The following is an 18,366-nucleotide window of genomic DNA, read 5'->3' as shown; positions in this document are numbered from 1 at the left end:
AATTTTATAACAGTTACTACTGTTTCAATGCTAATAATTTCTGTGAAAATGTCATAGGCTGTGATTTTAGCTTAGTGGTTGAATACTTATGTATGATGCCTTGTGATTGATCCCCAGCAATACAAAAAGAGAATAGAAAGTATATGTACTTATATTGGTATGTCCAGAAACAGTAGTAGGTAGTTGTTATTAAATGTTCCTTTTGTGACAGTTTTTATTAAGATAAGTCAGTGAAATAGCAGAATAAATGGGTTATCTTCCTAGCTTTTCAGAAGAATTACTTGAAAAAATGTGTAGCTACATGGAGAAAGTTGGAAGGCCTGAAGATATACTTCTGGAAGAAAACGGAAATGATCCAACAAGTTTTTCCTTTCTCCTCACCCATCCCACTTCTCCTCTATAGGCTCTTTCCTTCTCATGCTTCCCTTCTTCCTATTCTGTAAAATACCTCTAAGGATATTGTAATCTTTCTCCACATACTTTACAACTGAAAACTAGTTTTGTTTGACAGTGGCATCACTAACAGAGTCCATGGGGGATTAGGGCAGAGTAGAACATCAGGATTTTTATTTTCTCTGAAAGCACTTAACTCCATTTGGAAGAAAAGAATATGAAACTTTTCTCCATGTATGCAAAAGGAAGTTAGTAATAAGCCTGTCTCAAGTTCTTTAAAATTACTAATGTATGGTCTACTTCACCCCCAAGAAATAATTCATCTGAGTAAGTTGTTTTTACATTAATATGAGTCATACTGCATTATTACAGTACAATTTTTAGGTAAACCTTAAAATTCATTTTTGTACAATTGACCTTTGCTACAACACAACCAGTATGCTTTAAAAGCATAAAGCTTCATGAAAATCAAAAGCTAGTCTGTTAATGTAATATCTGCCACATACTGTAGACGATGTACATAACAATGATAAGTACATGGACAGGAATCAGCACTTGACTCTATCTCCCTCCTAGGGTTACCCTTGATTAAGAACTGTTAGAGAAAGCCAATTCCTGCAGGAAAATATTTCCATAAATGTCTGGCTTGCTCAGATCCTTAATGTGCTTTGCATATTGCTTCTGACAAGACTCATCTCAAAAAAACAATTTTCAAATTATGCAAATAAAGATTTTGGTAAATAGGCTAGTTTTTTTCACTTATGTCTTCACATACATTGAAAAGCTCTTTAGATTATTAATGACGAGAACAGATGGTAGCTTATAAGTTTGAAAAAATAATACAGGTTTTTTTAAAATAGTATCTAATGATGAAATCAAGAAGGTTAAATTTTTGTTTAAAACTGGAATGTGGTATTTGGTAATTGTCAAACTTGTATTCCTTAATGTCAAAATCTTTGCTCGTGTTTTTGTTTTGATTACAAGTCTTTAAAATGCTGATGCTAATGCAGTACAATAAGCCCTATTTGATGTCACCTTAGCATCTTTCCACCCGTTCAATGCTGGTCCTTCTTTTTAAAGTACAGTTCACATTTGTTTTTATTAACTTATTTTTCTTTAGCACATTCTAAGAAATGGCAAAGGACTTTCATTTGCTATTGTTGTCCTTAGTGGGACAAGCTACCTTTAATCATGTTTTCTAGCCAAAGCTTCCTGTCTCCTTTTAAGTTTCATAGCATAATATTTAGAAAACGTTTGTGAAAATCTTGGTAACAAATTTCTAAGAAGATTGTGTATTGCCTTGAAGCAGGGTGTTTTCTAAGAATAGTCTGTTTTTCAAATAGGTTCAGTTTTATTTAATATTTTACATATAGAACACTGTATCCTACTGATAACTTAAAGATTTATTTTTAAAATAGTGGTGTTTTGCCCACAAGTATGTGTGTACAACACGTATATGCTTGATGTCTGTGGACTCAGAAGAGAGCTTCAGGTGCCTTGGAACTGTAGTTACATATTGTTGTGAACTGCCTTGTAGGTGCTGGGAACCAAATCCCAGTCCTCTGCACAAGCAGCAAGTGTTCTTAACTGTTGAGCCATCTTATCAGCCTTTGTCTTCTAATTTTAAACTTGCAATTAGTTTTCATAAGTCATAATTTTTATAAGGCATACCTTTGACGTAATTGCTTTTAATTTTTTTCAATTATACCTAAAATTCATGCATTGATACATGGATACCTCAAGAAAGACCAGCTTTGCATCCATATCAGTTGGTAAAATGTGTATGTCACATGTCCATGTATGCCACATGCTTTTGACATCTTGTTCAGTTTAGGGACTAGATCTTTGAGCAATATATCTTAGGTGGGAGCCTAAATGGTTTTCCAGCACACATTATAAAACCTGTTAGTTAACTAGTCGTGAAATTTGTTATAATTGAATTTGGATTTTAAGAATACAGTAAATCTAAATTTTTAAAATTTAGATTTTAAGAATACAGTAGGCTCACTCTTAGCTACAAGCTATTTAGAGGTAGAATTCTATAAGTAGAAAGAATGCTCAGAAATTTGAATCTGCTCTTTAAAAATACAAATACTCCTTTATGAAATCTTCTAGTGATATATCTTAGCAAGTAACTCAAAGCATATGGTGGTGGTTGTTTTGCAGTTCTTGGGATAGAACTTAGGACCATGTTCATGCTATGCAAGTATTTTACCTTTTTTCCAGTTCACCAGTGCCTTAAATTTTTTTCTTTTTTATAAAATTTGCTTTAATACATCTTTTAAAAGTAATTGAGCTTCTTCAGTGTGGTAGTGTAAACCCAGCTCTTGGAAGGTGGAAAGAGGAAGGCCATTCTTTGATACAGCACTGAGCTAGATGTCAGCCTAGGACAGTATAAGATCAGCCTCAACAGCAACAAAAAATCATGAAAGAAAACATTAGATGCAACAAAAGCCTAATTCTATAGGTTGAGCAGATTTCTGGTACTAAAAGGCAGACTAGAACATATGAAGACATAGCCTGATGGTTATTTTCAAATGCCCTTTTTCCTTTCAATTCAGTTTGCTTAAAGGATATGATTAAGTCTCGTTCATTCTCATTAAGTTTTTTTTTATTCGATATAATTTATTTACATTTCAAATGATTTCCCCTTTTCTAGCCCCCCCCCCCACACTCCCCGATAGTCCCTAACCTGAGGGTAGCTTTCTTTCTAGAAAATTCATTATACTTTAGACTAGGTAGCACCTAATTGAAAGACAGGGTAACCTGAGGGTAGCTTTCTTTCTAGAAAATTCATTATACTTTAGACTAGGTAGCACCTAATTGAAAGACAGGTAAATTCTGTTTCTATTAGGAACAGAAGCTGAGAGAGTAGGCCCTGCCTTGTGTTGTGTCTCTGGTAAAGACCATGATGTGGAAGGTTGCCTATGTTTTGAGCTGAATGCTGAGCTGAGAAGAGACTGATTGTGGCAGGAGTGAAAGAATAGGATTCACATTATAATCAGTTCTGCAGAGCAGCTGAGCACTGTGAATAGTTATAATTTACTAGTCTGAATATTAAATTCTGTTGTTTCAGTCAAGAGGAAGAGTGGAGTGAATCATTGGATGTTGGTCCAGTAGAATCATGACTTTTTGATTCACAGATGTCAGCGACATCACTATAGAGCTGTATGTGAGCTAATTACATAGAATCTCACAAGCTTAATTTTATACTATAAAAGAAATAGCCCCTGAAAAAATTATCTATCCTACCTTCATTTGCTTGAGGAGGGATCAGCTGAATAATAGCCCTTCCTCTGGCCAGGTATTTGACTGTTGGCTGCTTCTGCTTTGTAGGTAGATTAGTTACTTTTCTTGTCACTGTAATAATACTCCAAAGAAACAAAGGACAAAGGATTTATTTTGGCACACAATTGGAAAGAATACATACTTCTATGGGTGGAAGTATTTGCATTAACAGAATAAAAGGAGTGTTATTCATTCTTGTATTGTTATGTGTTTAAAAGCCTTTCTCAGTAGACTAATAGTCATCAGTCTTTTCTTTTTTTTCTTTTTTTCTTATGATATGGCAGGTAGAATTATAATGTAGCTAGTGTCATCTTACTGTTTTCCTATCCTGATAGAAAGGAGCATAATACACTGGATTTATATTCTTAAGCAATAGATAAGATTGAGACCAAAAAGTTCTTGGTTTTCCTAGTCTAAGATACATGGGAGATTTTTAACATGGTAAGACTTATTGGTGTATGTAACTAAGGACATAACACTTAAACATTTGTCCATCTATTTGATTAAGCAAGTGTATGTGTGATTGAGTTGCTTACAACTTTACCTATGCTGTCTTTTCTTTTAGGATGGGTCAAATCTCCCTGCAACTCAGAGGGCCTATGCACCTGAGCAATTGCAGAAACTTGAAAATTTAGCCATCGACACCCAATACTACTTGGCCCAGCAGATCCACCCTGTTGTGGCTCGGATCTGTGAGCCAATAGATGGAATTGATAATGTACTCATTGCATTATGGCTAGGTAAGTGTCCCAAACTCATAAAAGCTGCATAAAGTAGTAGTGATATGCATATCCCTCTTGTGTCTGTTAGTTTCCCTGCTTGCAGAAGCAAGAGTGTCTCTTACTTTTTTATTTATTGCTTTGTTTATTGCTTGGCTCATCTATCCCACCAGAATGCGAGCTCTGCATACTTGCTATCTTTGTAAGTTTGTGCCTACAGGTGATATTCACTGAGTGCTGAGGAGAAAGAATTTTATGTGCTAATATGGTTGCAGTGCTTCCATTTGTAAAGGTCTAATTAGTCACCTTCCATTAATAAGGAGGTTAATGATGTTTTTTTACTTTTTATTTTGTCTAAAGATATTTTGTTATAAAGTGAGAAAATACAACTTTAACTTCTAGCTTTTACTTTAAATTTTCTAAAATTAGAATCACTGTTATTATCTAGAAATTTGATGGTTCCTAATTTATCATCATCTCCAGAGGTGGCAGCTAACCTTGAGGCACCAATGTCTCTTTGCTTTTTTTTTTTTTACAGTTTTACCCATATGCTATGTCATTATTGCCATCTTTGCTTTAAATTGTGTTTCTTAAACATCCCTTATTTTAATTCTAAGTGACCAGAACATAGTTATGTTGCTTTTAAGGTCCCTACTCTATTCTATAGTAAGCAAAGCTGAATGTTTTTAAAGTACTGCTTAATAAAGTCCTTAGATGGTCCTTCATTCTCCACAAATCAAGTAAAGTACTGACATCTCATAGTCTTTAGCTTGACAATTTCAGACTAGTTTCTAACTCCAACCTATATTAACCTTGTTCCTACTCTGCATTCCGTGTTCACTAAATAATGTGTTACTTATTTTCTCTCCATTGGAAAAAAATCTCTCATTTTAACCAAAATGTTGAGCTGGAGTGTCATAGGACATTGGCATTTCTCGGACATGGTTTAGATATTAACAAGCCTCTGAAACTTGGTGTACATGGATTTATTATTTTGGGGGGTGATAGAATATAATTTATCTGTGCTGCTCAGCACGGGACTTGGAGCAGAGGGAAGGAGTGCTCAGTGCATGGTGGTAACCTACCTGCCATGCTGCTTTTAGGATCCAGTGTAAATATGTCCATCTTCTTTCAGTCCACAGGACTTATGAATAGGGAGTATTCAGTATGTCTTTGGAATGTCATTGGATTTTCCAAAGCTCATTATCAAATCTTATATTGCATCTTGCATGTGTTGAATGTGTTTCTGAGATCAGCCCCACCACCCCATCCCTACTATCCCATCAGTGTCTGATCTGGAAGTGGGAACTCATTTTTGACATTTGCCTAAGCAAAACATAATTAGGAAGATAAAATTCTGCTACCAAAATAATCATATAATGTATTCTCCAAGTTGAGTTGTATTTGATGATGTTTATAAATCCTCAGCTGGGAGGAGGAGACTATAAATGTATGATTTTTTTTAGCGTCATTTTTTTCTGTTATATATTGAGTGCTTACTCTGTTTGCTGTGATAAGTACTTTCCATATCTTATTCAGTCATCATGACAGCCTCCTTTAGGCACATTGCATTAGTTCCATTTTACAGAAGAGGAAGCTTATGAAAAGTAGCTAAGGTAGTTTATCATATAGCTAGTAAGTATGGGGCTGTACTTAGATTTTTTTTATTAATATATTTTTATATACATTTCAAATGATTTCCCCTTTTCTGGGTCCCCACTCCCCGCAAGTCCCATAAGCCCTCCTCCATCCCCCTGTTCTTCCATCTACCCCTTCCCACTTCCCTGTTCTGGAATTCCCCTATACTCTTGCACTGAGTCTTTCCAGAACCAGGGGCCACTCCTCCATTCTTTTTGGACATCATTTAATTTGTGGATTATGTCTTGGGTATTCAAAGTTTCTAGGCTAATAACCACTTATCAGTGAGTGCATACCATGACTGATCTTTTGAGACTGGGTTACCTCACTTAGTATGACGTTCTCCAGCTCCATCCATTTGTCTAAGAATTTCATGAATTCATTGTTTCATTAGAATAGTACTCCATTGTGTAAATATATCACATTTTTTGTATCCATTCCTCCGATGAAGGACACCTGGGTTCTTTCCAGCTTCTGGCTACTACAAATAGGGCTGCTATGAACATAGTGGAGCATTGTACTTAGATTTTTACTAAGCTTTGTGTGACTCTAAAGGTTCTGCACTGTGCTAAACTTGCTCCTTAGCAGTAATAGTATAACTCTGAGAGACTGAAAGATGTTCTTTACCAGGAGTGAGGTGGTAGAGATAAGCAAGCATGAGGAGCTTTGTTCTTGTGCCTTCTTAGCAAAATCTAGTTCTTTGTTAGCTCTTCCAATGTTTCCTTTTGTTGCATAAGTAACCTGATTCAAAGGCAAACTGTCCTGTCTTTCTTTGGTTTTGAATCTCCCAGTGTCCAGGAATTGATAGGGAAGGCACATGGTAAACCCCTCTTGCTGATTGAAATCAATGGAAGGCCTCCATTTTGAGCCATGGACAAACTGCTACTATTCTCTCATTCCAAGTTACTTTTCCTCTATTGGCCTCTTGATAATGGATTTTATTTATTTATTTTTTCGATGCAAAAGCAAGAGGTTTATTTTCCAGTGCATCGGGCTCAATGCTCAGTCTGTCCCTAAAAGCGAGTGACAAGAATGGATAATGGATTTTATAATGTCATTGTGTGAAGTTGTTGTCTGTTGTGTAGCTACCTTCCTCTCCTGTGTGTCCTCTTCTCCTGTCTTATTCATTCACTACTAGCCCTACTAGTAACACATCTCTGAGCCTTTTATTCCCTCTTTCTTCATGTGAAGTTCTGCATTAATAAGTACCAGCAGGAAACATTAGTGTGTACTAGGAAGCAAAGTAGGCATTTGCTTTTGCCCTCTTAAGGAACTGCTTTTATTGGCACCCTTTATTTCTCCATTCCACATGAAAAATTAAGGTGGCTGTTCACTTGGGGTTTTGAGCCCAGCATTACCGGTTGTGGTTTTAGAGAGGGATAGGGAGGAGATGTGGAAGTAGTGGCACAGTAAGGGGAGTGTGAGGGGTTATGTGGTTCCTAAGAGGTGCGAGCTATAGGCATAAAATTACTGTAATTTATTTTCAAAATTCTAAATCTGTTTTCTCTATGTAAAAAAAAGCTGCAGTTAGTGAACCAACACTGTTAAATCAGTTGAAGTGTACAAATGTATACATAAAATACAAGCCCTACCAGCTGCCTAATCACAGACATAAAATATTTCTCTTGGTTTTATTGTAGTTTTTATCTTTGATTAATGAAATATGTAGCAGTGTCAAAACTTTAGTGAAGTTTGATTCTTTGTCCTTTTAGTTAATATAAAGAAATCAGGAATAATGATATAATTTTACTGAGGAAAATTGTTAAGTTCATGATCTTTTTTTATTTTTAAGTCTCTTTTGTTGAAAACAAGTATATTTTCAGCTACCATTTTCTTTCTCTAATGCCTTTATGCTACTTTCCTTGGAATGAAAGGCAAGCATCAAGTTTTTTTGTTTGTTTGTTTTGTTTTTTTGTTTTTTTATCCTGTGTCTTCACTTTGGAAAATCCCTGTTTCTCTCCTATCAAGATGCCTCCTGAAGCCTGTCTGATGGCATGGTGCATGTTTTATATGGAAGGGCCAATTTAATGAAAAAGGATAAAGAGGGATAGTCTGTGAAATAATCGAGTGAATAAGTCTGTTGAATTGAAAGAGAATAATTTGTTGTAATAACTAATGGTTTCCATTATCCCACCATAAAATGTATCATTTTTCTGAAACCTATGCAAGAATATCGCTATTGGACTTTATAAAAAAAAGTAAAATTTTACTCTTTTTCCATTTGTGAATAGGAAACAATATAGTATTACTCTTCTAATACAATATCCCTATGGGGAACATGGTCACTAAAACTTGGAACTCTTAGCTTTTGTTATCTAGACTGTAGTTTTTCCCCCTCTAGCTCTTTATAGCTTGTGGATGAAATACTCAGTGTTCTCAAACATCCAGATAGTCTTCAGTTCCTTAAAGACCAGACTAGTGGTAATGGTAATCTAAAATTCATTCTAGAATTTCATCTTTCAGTAAATTTATAAACATTGTACTTAGAATTAATCTTTTCCTTCAATGAGCAATGAGTTTTACAACATCTATAAAGTATATTGCTTTTTAGTCAATGCTAGAATTTAAGGATTGTTTACCTAGGCAATTTTCTTATTGGCCTGTGAAATTACTGATATTTGTAGAATTGAGAATTTCATGTCTGAAAATATTGCTTAATATAAGGCAGAATGCATTTAATCTCTTGTTTCTGAATGAAAATTGAAAGCAAAAGTTCTCTGTAAAATGCCACTAGCTGGTCAAGCTGTTCGTGGTGGTATATATCTGCAAATCCTAGGACTATTGAGGCAGAAGCAGAAGGATTGGTTGTTATTTTGAATTAGCCTGGGTTCCATAGGAAGACCACATCTCAATAAAATAAAATAAATAGTGCATTGCACTCATGTTACAGAAAATAGGTTTTATGAATGGACAAGGACCAGTACTTTAAAATAAATGCAGTGGTAAGTAAGCAATGTTTGGGAATGGTTCAGGCACTGTTAAGGAAATATATCTACAAAAATATGATGGAAGGTATAGAATGAAATACATGTGCTACAGTAAAACCATGATGCCATCAGGAGGTGCCTCAAGTATTAGTTTGTCAAAGAATTTGTCTTTTTTTTTTTTCATTAGTAAGTTCCTATAGGAACATCTATATGTCACTGTCATTTTCAAGCCTCACATCTTGAAAGCTGGTGGGAACCTCTTATATTCTGGGGTTCTGTCCCTAGACCATTAACCAGTAACTCCTATTCCTGGTCTAGTTTATTTTTGTATTTATTGAACAACTTAATTTCAGGCCTGTTGTGCCCAGCATCATGATAGACTTTGAAGGATAGAGAGGATAGAGCTATGGGTTCCTTTAGTTTAGTTCAGGCCAAATGATTATTAGTGGATGTCACTGTTGTAAGGATGTCTAGTAGACATCACAGTCTGTTTCCAAAAGAAGTAAAATAAAAGGTTATTAAAGTGATGGAAAGCAGATAATTTAATTCTTCTCCAAATGACAATGAAAATTATGTTGCTTGTACTATGTGTGGTAGCATACCTCTGTAATCCTACCATTCTGGAAGTTAACGCAGGAGAGTCATAAGTTTAAAGCCAGCATGGGTTATACATAGTGAGACCCTGTCTTAGTTATTTTTCTTTTTATTTTCTTTCTTTTTTTCTTTTTCTCTTAGTTTTCTATTGCTGTGATACAGCACCATGACCATGTCAACTTAATAAAGACTTTAAATGGGCTTGGAGTTTGAAAGGGTTAGAGTCTATGACAGCAGAACAAAGGCTTGGTGGCAGGCAGCTGGAATAACAGCTGAGAGCTCACATCTTGATCCACAAGAGTGGGCAGAGAACATATTGAGAATGGTGTGAATCTTTTGAAGACTCAAAGCCATACTTCCTAATCCCTCCCAAATAGTTTCAACAACTTGGGACCAAGTATTCAAATATTAATCATTCTTACCAAACCACCATGGATTCTATCTCAATAAAACAGTAAACCATAAACAGAAAACAAAAAATAGGGTTGTGGGTATAGCTCTGTGGTAGAACACTTGCCTATCATGTGAAAGATCATAGGTTTGCTCTCATCACTATAAAAATTTGCTAATGGGAAAATGGATAAAACATAGTAAGTGAGAAAACTAAATGTTTCATACTAAGGTACCTAAAGTGTATTAAATATATATGTATAAATAAGACAGGAAGGCTTAAAGTGGCAAGTTGTTGGTTCCTCTTTGCTGTCAAATGTCAAAACTTACTTTATTGCTTAAAAACATAATTTGGACAAAATCAGAAAGAGGAAGCAGTTAAAATTACTAACTTATTAAAATCTAAGTTATTAGAATAGAAGCCTAAACCCTTATTGAATCTCTTTACCCCATCTATTAGTTTATTTGGAAGAGCAAAGGGCTTTTTCTGAACTAGGTTATCACGGGTCTGTTATTTGTTTTCCAAATTTTATTTAGTATAAGGTATTCTATCAATTCTCATGTGTAAATGAAGGAATAAAGGTATGTCTAAAGGTTCTTCTGGACTACTATATAGACTGAGTATCCTTAATCTGAAATGCTTTACATCAGAAGCCTTTTGGCACTAACTGGCACAATGATACCTAAGCTACCTTTTGTTCCTTAACTGTTCTTTTCCTTCAGTCAAAAAATACAAACAAACAAACATAAAACCAACCAACCTGCCCTCCCAAAAAAGCCCTGATTAATATGGTGGAAAATTTCACATCTGCTCTCATGTTCATAGTCAAAATGCAAGCGCATTGAAGGTATTGCATAAAATTATGTGCAGGCTATGCATACAAGGTTTATATGGAAAGTGAAAAAAAAATTGTGTTGACTATCCACAGAGAATCTTGGTATATATGTGCAAATATGTTAAAATTTTAGATCTGTACTCTGAACCAAATCTGGTCTCAAGTGTTTCTAAGGCATACTCAACCTGTACATATTTCATTAATTTAAAATTCATACATAGGTGTAGCATTAAGCCCTTTTGAGTTGAAGTTATAAATGTTACCCATTAGGAATTTGTTGCTGTTGAGATTTTAGAGAGTCATCTCTTCTAAAACAGTATAAATATTGGGTTAGAAATATAGACTCTGAACATCTCCTAGTCCACATGTTTATTTTATTATTATAATTAAGTTACATATTTTTTTATCAGGAATGGCTATATAAAGTCTTAAGACTGCTCTACAGTCAGGATTTAGAACATTTCTGTCATTTCTGACTGCTCCATTCTATCTTTCCCAGCCAACACTCCTATAGCAACAACAATGTTCTGATTTCTATCACCATAGATATGTTTTCCCTAGTCTATAATTGTATGTAAATGGTTTCCATAGTATGTACTTGTTATGTTCAATTTCTTTCACTTCATGTAATATTTTTGATCTATCATGTTTCTTGTGTTGCTATCTATATTTTTCAATTCTGATTAGTTTTGCTGATAGATCATTATGCTGTTAATATCCTTCAACCTAATTTTCACTTGGGACTATTTTAAAAATGAGCATTTTGTATACACAGCTGATAATGGAGATAGCATTGGCTCTTTAAATTTTCACTATATTTTCTTAAATTCTAAATTTGCATTTCATATATTGTTTTCTAGTAAGGCCAGATACTTATAGGCCTAGATTCATGCAAAAGAAAATGATTTACTTCTTTAGGTGATTGTTTTATTTAAGATGACAATAGCCAAGTCTTTTAATTGGCTTCCCTAGTATCCTTGCTGACTCTTATTATAAACAGCTTCTTATGGGTACCAGTTACTCCCTTTCCCATTAGAATTTTATCTGCACAGATTTTCCCTTTTTTCAGTTGCATGAGTATATGGTATTAACTGCTTTACTCTAGTTATTTGCAGTTGTATTAAGAGACCTTATCTCTTTTGTAAGAAGAGAAAAATGTTTGATCAAATACATCATGATAATTCTCAGATACAAGACTTGATTATAAATAGTTTAAATATTTGAGAAAAACGTAAACAAACATTGTAGTCTACAATGATTCTAAAAAGACAATAGTAGAAAAAGTAATTATGTGTCAAATGTTAAGTTGTGTGGTTATAACTGGAGATATTAAGTAAAAGCTGTACTGCTATGCTCACCCACCCAGTGCCTCTAATGCTTCTTTCTATAAATATGCCTTTGAAACTGAGAGCTCTGATCCTGTTGCCAAAATAATGTAAGATCCTAGAAATTTTCCAATTATAAATGACAGTATTTTAATTTCATTCTACTACCTTTCTGTCCTTTCTGTCTCAGCACAAGTGACTTGATCACTACAAGTTGCTGGATTGAATTAAAGCATACATCATTTCTAGTTATTGTGGGGAAACCACAGCTGTTCATCTGCCAGACAATTAGTTTTCCAAAGCCAACTCATGTTACCCCCTTCTGTATTCTCTGCCTGATCAAATGATTCAAGTCACCTATTTGAAGGCAGTCTAGTTGAAGTAGAAGTTTCCTTTCTCAAACAGGACTTAAAGTTTGTTTCTTTAAACCAATTGTTCAGAGAAAGCTGTCAGTAGAAGAGGTAAGGAATTTGGAATTCAGTTTTACATCTCTTGCTGAGCTTTCATAGGGTTACCCACTGTGAGCAGTTTAATATTAATTACAGAACATATATGCAGGCAGGGCAAGTGTGATGGTAAAGATTGTGCTTTAAAGGCATTTTTGACAGCTTTTAATTTTGGGTTGTCACACAAAGGGAATTTATGCTGCTGATCTATTTTGCATTCTTAAAATTCAAAATCTCTGCCTCTAGGTGGCAGCACCAGATACTTTTTTCCTGTTTGAGGCCAGCTTTAATAAGTTCCAGTAGTAAAAGCAGTGAAACTTTCAAGTTTACTAAAACTGAAATATTCTATGAGTCTTTGGTTAAATTACTTCGTATGCTGAGTAACTTTGGGACTTGCTGTAGACTGGGTTTTCAAGTTTTCTAAAAGGATTTGTGACTCTCCCTGCCCCCCTCCCCTTTTTTGAAACATGGGTATGTCAGCTTTACCCAAGTTAACCTTCTTCAGTTTGCCTGTTAAATGGATAATTTTCCTTCCAAGAAAACCACTTATTTAATGATGTTTTTATGTTAAAGTAGCGTGTGCAAAGAATGCTGCATGCTTAGTATTTTAAGTTAATTGCAGTTTATTTTGCTTTTGTGTTATTAAAAATGATCAAGCACCATAGCTTAAGTGGTGTTTCCTTGAAACAGTTCAGCCTGAGAAAAGTCTGAAGTAATGAACTAGCCCAAAGTAATTATCTAGCCCAGATGGCCTAGTTACTGCCATGAGAAAATAACAGTCATTTCTGGAAGTTAACATTTAAAGTAGATACTGCATAAGGCTTGATAATTTTTTCCTCAGAGTCAGACATTTGTTGGGTGTTCCTCTGTAAGTAGCAGATAGGCCATGTTCTTTTCTGGTTAACTCATGAGGCAGGCAGGCAGGCAGGCAGGCAAACCAGTGTGCTCTTCCACATACTCAAGTGTGCCAGGCAACCCAAGGCTGGTGGAGAGGACTAGGGAATAGCCTCTGGTCAGTTGTGTACCTGTACAGTTAGTTGTGTACCTCTACCTGATTTTGTTTCTTTGTTTTTAACTATGGAATCTTGCCTTTTAGAAAACTCCTGTCCCCTCCCCTTCAAAGTTAAAATTAGCATTGGAAATTGATTAATAATTATCAGTCAGAATAGTTATAACTGCTTACTCCTAACTGCAGATTAATCAACATATTCTGTGAATATCCTCTTGTATTCACAACTTGATATTAATGAATTAGGAGCATTTATCTGTTACTGTAGAGAACAAACAACCTCACTTATTAATGTAGTTTTCACGTTCATTTCCTCTGTCCTCTTGAACATTAAATATGAGGGTGTGTATTCTCCATAGTTTGCTTATTTGTTTTTTCTAGGAGGCAGATAACTTGTAAACAAAAAGTGATGGCCTTGACATGGGCCAATTGCCATATATCACAGTAACATCACTTATTATCTAGATTGTCCTGAAAGATTATTTAAAATTTTTTCTTATGTGCTGCTATATTAGGTAATACTTTAATTTCTATGAAACATACTATTAACTTCATGGGTACCATGAGCATGTGTTTCATGTGAATATAGTCTAGATTAAGTTGTATCAGTTTACTACTTTATATTGTAGTGGAGTATGATTTTATTTAGTGTTTAATATTAAGCACCCCTGGACTAGGTTTATCCGTTTATTATCTCATTTGAAGTTCAAAAGTGTATGGCTGGTGACACTTCCATTTTGCAGGTGAGAAAACTGAGGCTTCACACCATAGTCGTCTATTCTTGGTTTGCAGCCTTGCAATGCTGAAATCGTTTGCCTCAAGAGATTTACATTTACTATGTGTCATTTGACTGACCAAATAGAATATAAATCCAAGGAGTAAAATTTGACAGATAGGCTTTGTACAGGAGACAATTAAATTGATAAGAACATTTCATTTCTTAAAATAATTGGAAAGAAGATAGTAATACTATACCTAGATTTATTTATTGTGTTCTCTCAAATGAAATGTAGAAATTGCATTTGGCTTCAAGAGTGTTGAGTGTATGTGGACCTATGAAATATGTAGATCCATAGTTTTGTGCATAGTTTAAGTTTATGAATTTCAGACACACAGAGAACATGATGTTGTACTTTGTCTCAGATACTGCTACTGAATTATAACCACTGAATTAGATTGCAACATACTTGCTGTTAACTATTGAGCCAAGATGAAATCGACTGCTGCATTGAAATCAAGGTTTGCAGTTGTGTCTGCATTTGAAGGAGTTGGAATGGCAGCAAACCTATTTTCTTTAATGGGATTTTTTTTCCTGTTTTCAGTTTTAATGGTTGCATTTTAAGAGTATATATTAGTAACAGGTTATAATTATTTGAGTTTTTGTGCGACTGGTGAAAAATCCTATGAAATGCTTTGGAGCCAGTATATGCAGTGACATGTTTCTACAGTGTGTTGTTAGAGTTACTTGTTTGATTCATACTCTCTTATAAACAGAGAAGTAATTTGTCCATGTCATCTTGAGTTCAAGTGGTTTTTACTTGTGTATATACAAGTTTGGAAAACATTCTTTTCTAAGAATTTACTTTGGGAATATTTTGTTTTGAATGAATAAATAATTTTTTTTTGGTTGATAGGACTTGACTCCACTCAATTTAGAGTTCATCAGTATCACAAAGATGAAGAGAATGATGCTCTCCTTGGTGGTCCAGCACAGCTAACTGATGAAGAGAAATACAAGGATTGTGAAAAATTCAAATGCCTTTGTCCTTCATGTGGAACTGAAAATATTTATGATAATGTCTTTGAAGGCTCGGTTAGTTATTGTTTTGTTTCTGTTTATCATTTTGGAAACCAGAACAGTGTGCTCTTCCTTATACTTTAGAGAACACACACACACACACACATACACCAGAACAGTGTGCTCTTCCGTATACTTTAGAGAACACACACACACACACACACACACACACACACACACACACGCGCGCGCGCGCGCACGCGGAATATATATAGGTAACCTACATGTTTCATTTATGTCTTTAATGAATTTTAGCCATGTGAGTTCTGCTTTCATACCTTCATTTCTTCTGAGAAATGCTTAATTGAATGTGCTTTAATAATTGTTTTTGTCTTCCTAGAGTGTTTGACCTTTTTTTTAAATGGACTCTCTTAAAAATTCTCATTATCTCAAAATATTTTTATTAGAATTCCTTAATTAGTAACCTGTGTTTTCCTATTACCAGCCCCCACTTATTCAAACTGAGCAATACTTGGGTTTATCTTAAATCAAATTAACAAGTATTAGGCGTTTGGGAAAGTTTGTCTTTGTATGTCCCCCTTACCTCTATTTTGTTTTTTGACCAAGGTGTTTTTTATTATCCTTTTTTGTGGTCGTTCCATATCAGACATTTTAAAAAAAATCACAAGGAGTCCTTTCTGTCAGGGAGTACTGCCAAAAATGTATCAGTGACCTTGGATCAGAACTTGAAACTTGGCCAATTCACTTTATTTCACTGCAGTGTTAAAAGTGTGCTAGCCATTGGCAAATGAGTAGGCAGAACTCTAAAACCTTGAAATTGAAGGAAAATACATCCTTTATCTAAATTAAAAGTAATTATTTTAAGTTAATTTGGACAAACAGCAGATGTTTTGCATTTTTTGAATCAAAACAAAGCAGCTTTTGGAAGCAAGTGCAAGGAAGAGGCAGACACAGATCAGCAATACTTGCTAAATCCTTGAGTTTTGCTTCATTACAGCTGTAAATAAGATAGTTAATTGCATGGAGGCTTGACGACTTGCAGATGGGCAAACTGTGGAAGAGCCGATGTCAAGCTCTGAAATCTCTTCCACCTGGAGTTGCTTAGCTTGTCGGATAGGGTTATACACCAGATTGGAGCAGGAAACCAACCAAGATGTTTAAGTATCTAGAAGGAAAACAAATGCTCCAGAAACCCCAACAGTTTTCCTATATCTTATATTTGTTTTGTCTTTGTTTAAAACAAACTGTGACACAATAAAATGTTTCTCCAACTTAATCGTGACTCTTGCAAACTTACACTCCTCTTGAAGCATCCTTTCCTAAATAATTTTAATTCTTTTAAGGCACAGGAATTTAGAATTGCCAATTGTATGATAAATGAGATTGCTTTATTGCTTTTGTAGTACAGTACTTTTATGTTTTAGATTTCTCTGCCTAAATTTCAGTTGATGTAGTAACATCAAGCTAATGTTGTATAAGGGTTCCCTTATCTTCAGGTTTGTAATAAATGACTGCAGATTAAAATTTTTGATCAATGTCTCTAAAAATAATGTTAATTTTTGGTAACATGATTTCCCTGGTATTTTCAAAGAGGAAATGACTTTATCTGTAACACCTGTCTTCTATGGAATGTTAAAGTAGTGAGTTCATGGTTTTCCCTTTGACTTTGTAGTTCATTGTAATGATAGCAAAAGAATAGATGTCAAATACTTCTAATGGGGTGCTTAAAGCCATAACTAATGATAGTGTTAAAAACTCACCTATAAAAGTAGTTTGTGCCAAGAAAAAAAAAGTAAGTTTGGGGCACAACATTGTTTCTGGTAATAACCTTGTGTGTACTTGTTTGTGCTGGCTTCTACAGGGAATGGATATGGAGCCCAGCTTGTATCGTTGCAGTAATGTTGACTGTAAGGATTCACCGTTGACCTTTATAGTACAGCTGAGCAACAAATTGATCATGGACATTAGACGTTGCATTAAAAAGTACTATGATGTAAGTATCTGTAATAAGACATTACACACTCAATTCACTGAGGGTTAATAATTGTGTTATAGTTTTTATTGCAGTTGAAAACACTTAGAAAATTCATAGTAAAATACTACTAATAACATGTGACAATATAACTTAAAATTTGTTTACATTTATTGATTGATTGATTGATTGATTGATTTATAGTTTCTGTGTGGGATGGTAAAGGATAATGCCTGTATGGAGGTTAGATGACAATTTGGGGGAGTTGGTTCTTTCTTTCCATCAAATTGATCCCAAGGGATCAGACTTAAGTCATCAGGCTTGGTGGTAAGGCCTTAACCAACTAAGCTATCTCACCTGCTCAAAGTGTGAAATTTTATTTTAGTGGTATGATAAAAACTTTTTTTCTCATAAATGTCATATCTCTTTAATTACCAGAGAATGAAAGTTTGATTAGTTTTCTGAAGAAGTTAAAAGAACCATCTTTTACATTGAAGTGTAGTTTGAGATTTCAAAGAGAATATCTCATTTTAAATACATGCAGTAAAAATCTCAGAAGAGTAAGCTATCTTTGCTTTTATTCTGATTTTTTTGTTTTGTTTTCTGAACACTTTTCAGATGAATGAATTTTTTTCTCTTTAAAAATTAAAATTTAAAAAGACTGTACATTTCTCATTTTTCATGTGTGATATCATTTGTCATCTGAATAAATTTTCTGTCACTTAAAAATTCACTATACCTTTTAAAAGGCTGTGTTGACAAGCGACACAGAGAAACCTTGTTTCTAAAAACAAAACCAATGGCTGTGTTGACAAGACATTTAAAAAAATGTTGAAGTACTATTAGATAAGAACCATGACTTCACTATTCTATACTTTGTACTTAATAATTAAGATGTAACATAGCCTCTTCTTCTTTGAAACACATGTAAAGTAATTGGAAACATGTTTCACATAGTAAGAAATAAAACAATATAAAAATGGATATTAGATCGTTAAGATGAAGAATGAGAACACAAAGTCCCAATGTGGTTTATCATGGAATAATTTCTATTTACATTTAAAGAAAAT

General features: G+C 34.4%; 1 protein-coding gene across 1 annotated transcript in view; it reads left to right on the top strand.

Annotated features, from left to right (window-relative positions):
• Pola1 (DNA polymerase alpha 1, catalytic subunit) overlaps positions 1–18,366 on the top strand; it is a 318,138-nt gene that overhangs the window by 121,867 nt on the left and 177,905 nt on the right. The window contains exons 22-24 of the mRNA XM_052170245.1: positions 4,247–4,421; positions 15,200–15,378; positions 17,186–17,317. Of these exons, the coding sequence (XP_052026205.1) occupies positions 4,247–4,421; positions 15,200–15,378; positions 17,186–17,317 (486 nt within the window). The remainder of the gene's footprint in view (positions 1–4,246; positions 4,422–15,199; positions 15,379–17,185; positions 17,318–18,366) is intronic.

This window comes from Apodemus sylvaticus, chromosome X (genome assembly GCF_947179515.1).
Source record: "Apodemus sylvaticus chromosome X, mApoSyl1.1, whole genome shotgun sequence".
Taxonomy (NCBI): domain Eukaryota; kingdom Metazoa; phylum Chordata; class Mammalia; order Rodentia; family Muridae; genus Apodemus; species Apodemus sylvaticus.
Note: the sequence above shows the minus strand (reverse complement) of the source record. Positions and strands in the feature narration are given on the sequence as shown.